Source organism: Otolemur garnettii, unplaced genomic scaffold (genome assembly GCF_000181295.1).
Source record: "Otolemur garnettii isolate 467f Iridium unplaced genomic scaffold, OtoGar3 scaffold00168, whole genome shotgun sequence".
NCBI lineage: Eukaryota > Metazoa > Chordata > Mammalia > Primates > Galagidae > Otolemur > Otolemur garnettii.
Genome location: NW_003852563.1, coordinates 3,438,572 through 3,442,729, shown reverse-complemented (window position 1 = coordinate 3,442,729; position 4,158 = coordinate 3,438,572). Strand labels below are relative to the sequence as shown.

General features: G+C 45.4%; 1 protein-coding gene across 1 annotated transcript in view; it reads right to left on the bottom strand.

The window, feature by feature from the left end:
• Window positions 1-4,158, bottom strand: part of USH2A (usherin) — a 775,219-nt gene that overhangs the window by 7,999 nt on the left and 763,062 nt on the right. The window contains exon 68 of the mRNA XM_003800142.1: window positions 3,614-3,707. Coding sequence (XP_003800190.1) covers window positions 3,614-3,707 — 94 coding nt within the window. The remainder of the gene's footprint in view (window positions 1-3,613; window positions 3,708-4,158) is intronic.

Genomic DNA, 4,158 nt, shown 5'->3' with positions numbered 1-4,158 from the left:
CTTGCTGGCACTCCTGGCTGTGCTGCTCTGGCTGGAGATCACCCTGCTCTGGCAAGTCCCTGGGGAAGACTGAGGGGAGAGCAATTTTTAAAAGGGGTTACCAGGGCGGCACCCGTGGCTCAAGGATTAGGGTGCCGGCCCCATATACCAGAGGTGGTGGGTTCAAACCTGGCCCCCGCCAAAAATGGTAAAAAAGGGGGGTTACCAAAGTAACCTTAAGGGTCGCCCGTTTCCTGGCTGTGTGCCTTAGGAGCCAAGTCCCTTCTTGAGCAATGGGCTCATGAAGGACGGATTCCTATGCTGATACTGCCCCAGGGTCACATACAACTCCCTGCTGTGGGGATCTCACATCTCTCACTTCATGCAACAGCCCCATTGCTGAAGTTTTGTCAAACTGGATTTGGAGATAATCAGATTCCATTTCCATTGCAACGTTAACAGCCTGTGTTTGCTACCACTGCACCTTTACGGTTCTTCCCTTGTATTCTCTCTTAAACAGCATTAGCCCTGCAAACCGTCTTTCCAGTGCACGGAGAGCTTCCCCTGGGGAAAATCTTTCTGTAATGGGATGCTTATCCTTGCTTTCTGCTCATGGGTTCAGAGTTCAGCTGACACGAGTCTCTGTACAACAGGCCAAAGTAGTTCGCATTTAATAAGCATTTACCCTACACCAGGCCCTCAGCTTAGGGCTTGCAAAGGTGCAGATTATGCAGCATTAGCAAGACTTGTGGATGTGGGGAAAGCTGGAATGAGCTGAGGCCAAAGAGGCAGAGACAGGGACACTGTGGGACAGCCTCGGGCAGGGGAATCCTGGGAGCAGCCTACTAAGCTCAGCAAGATGGGGCCTCAGACGTCAGCCCTGCCTGGCACTTGCTGGGGCCAGCACAGAAGCCTGTGAATCCCAGGCACCTCCCCACAGGCCAGCGTGGAGCTGTGAGGCAGATAGCTGCTCATCTAGTGCATTTATAGGCCAGAAGCAGAAGGAGAAACAGACACAGACGCAAATGCTCGCTCCCTCACTGGACACACTTCCCCCTTCTCAGCCCCTCAGGACTTTGCAGGCCTGCCTGGTTCTTCACCCTCACAGTCTCAGAAGAACTAGGGGGAAGAGTTCAGAATATGCAAGGGAGGGTCAGTGACTACAACTAAACCTTGAACTTCAGGAGAGGATTCATGCTAGTTTGTCAGCCCAGCTCTGCTTCTGATCAACTCTCTGCTTGACTCTCTGGCCTTTGCATCTCTGTCTCTACAATGAAGGGTTGGAGTCAAAACTGGAATCAAGCCCCAGCGGGGCAAAATTCCCCTAATTATGAACAAATGTATGTTGTGTGATTAAACGGGCCTTGGTTATACACTGAAAGAATGTTTCCTTGTGTGGGGCACAGAGAGGAAATAGCTCTGCAGTTATAACTCCAGAAACTGATCTGACGGGCCCAGTGGGCCCCTGTCCAGGTGGACGCAGGGGAATGGAGGGCAGCCTGCTCCAGGGAAGCCTCAAAAGGGAAAAAGCCTAGTAACAGTCAGCGGAAAATGAGGTATCTGCCACCTTCCTGCTTGGAGGCTGCCTTCAGGCAAGGGAACAAGAGCATTTTAAAAGTTACATCACAAAAATTAGAACTGACTATGGGCATTACTTGGGCTGCACATCTTGGAATCTGCGATAATGTTCATGCACAGTCCTCAGAGTTCTTTCCCTCCGCTCTGCCCAGAGCCCAGCCTCCAGATACCCAGTGCAAACCTCAATTTGTATTCATGAGCCTACTGGAGATCTCTCCTGACTTTTTTGAAGAGCTTTAAATCAGAATGGTGTCCCTTTATCCCTTCTCTTTTTTCTTTTCAAAGCACCCTTTCACTCTAAGGGACTCCACCTGGGCATCACGTGGGAGGTCTCCCATCAGAGGACGGAACTCCCGTGGCTGAGCCTCAGATCCAGAGAAAAACCTAACCCAGGGCTAGGGCAAGAGCAAATCTCCCTCTGTTGATTGTCTGCTTCCAGGAATAGCATACTTCCCTTCGACCAAGAAGACTAGATTAGATTTGCCCTAGAAGGCAGAATGACCTTGGTTTTGTGATAGTACTCAGTGTGTGGCCCTGGGGTCCTACATTGGAATCACTGGGTAGGACTTATTAAAAGATCAGTATCCTGGGCCACTCTGATTCTGATTCTCCACAAGGCTTGGGAACCTACAATAAACAAGCACACTGAGGTGCCTCTAGCACACACTTAAACTGGAGAACCACTGCTGCAGACAAAGTCCTGGGCCGGGAGTCTACACAAAACCATATTCAAGTTCTTGTCTCAGCAACAACCTTGCAGAGCATTCCTAGATAAATTCCTATGTCCCTCAGACTTCCATTTGTCCACCTGCAGAAACGTCAGAGTTTCTAAAAGAATATCAAATGAGATCTGTTCTAGCCCACTATGGCTACCATGTAAAGTGAGATGTAGACCATGCAGAAGCAATTGTGTCAGATGTTGTAAGGAATTTTACATGGCATGCAAACACCTAAGGTTTGAAAACATAGAAAAATATTTCACTATTTTTATAGATTTAAACTATTCTTGATAACAAATAGGTATGTTTATTTGCACTTCGGAAATCTGTTATTAAAAACATAGTTATTTAAAAACATCCTGCAAATATGACATAGCATTAATCACTGGAATTTAAAATAGGGTATCAACCTCAAGTTTGTTTTAATGGAAAAGATTTGGCATTTTTCTAACTCTCATTTTGCAATTATAAAGTATTACAAAGGTCAGATTCAAAGATTATTGGTAGAACTCAATAAAAAAGATGTTCATTAAGAGTAAGATTTCAGGCTGGATGTGGTGGCTTGTGCCTGTAATCCTAGCACTCTGGAAGGCCAAGGCATGTGGATTGTTGGAGCTTAGGAGTTCAAGATCAGCCTGGGAAAGAATGAGACCCCCATCTCTACTAAAACCAGAAAAACTAGCTGGGCATAGTGGTGGGCACCTGTAGTCCCAGCTACTCAGGAGACAGTGGCAAGAGCATCCCTTAGGCCCAGGATTTTGAAGTTGCTGTGAAGTTTGACATTACGGTACTCTAGCCTAGGGCGACCGAGTAAGACTGTCTCGAAAAAGAAAAATGCAAAAATAAGAACTAAAATTTTATCTCTTTAGTTAAATTAGTTGATATAAACAATCATGATCTTTTATGGAACATACAAGATAAAAACTTTCCAAATTTACCATTTTAGGTTCTGCATCTAGAATATTACATTCCTTGTGATCCGCATGAATTGGCTGAGTAATTTCTCCCATCCATGGATCTCTCTTTCCTCTGAATTCCCCTACAGATCACTTTTCTGAACATAAAGTCACAGAAGTCTTTATTGGCAGGATTTGCTGCTAGGAATTTAGTTCTCTCTAGTTATCTCCACGTTTACAATTCAATGGTTTGGCCTTCTAAAAGTGTATCCAACTCCTTGCCTAATGTAAGTTCCATGAGGACTTTTTAAGACATTTCTTACAACACTCAGCAAAATTTCTTCCCTGTGGTCTATGCCGATGCATTAGCACAGTATAAACACACATACGCATGTTTCTTGAGGAAAACGAAGAGGTGCTACACCAAATATAATACGAATTAAATGTTTACCAAATCCCGTGGAGGTATCGTATTGGATCAGTGGTGTCTTCACACTTCCTTCATCGGTGGTGCAGGTGACCTGGAAAAAGAAGGCTAGACAAAAGGAAGAACCGATAAACGAGTCAGCCCTTCGACCCCTATAAGGAGGGGGCACACATCTAAAAGAGCAACATACCCTACTAGGAAGATGTTTGACAATACAATTCCAGAGGAAGCTGTGAGATTTTCCCTACTATGCAAACTGGTTTCTAAATAAAAATTATCAAGTAACAAAACTCTAATTAGTAATAATAGCATTGCCATCAGTGATAGAAGAACATTAGAGTGTATACGGCAGAGGAAGAGGTTATCAGAGGAGTGAAGGATAACACACGAAGCCTATCTTGCTCTGCGTAGGGTCTAAACCCTTACTAAGTGACCTGGAGTTTCTTACTGAGCAGGAGAGCTCAACATGTATCTTAGAAATCACAGGGTTTAAATCCCTCTTTCAAGGGCCAGGAACCTGAGGGAAGTGACGCCTGCAAGGGCTCACCGCTGGTTAGCA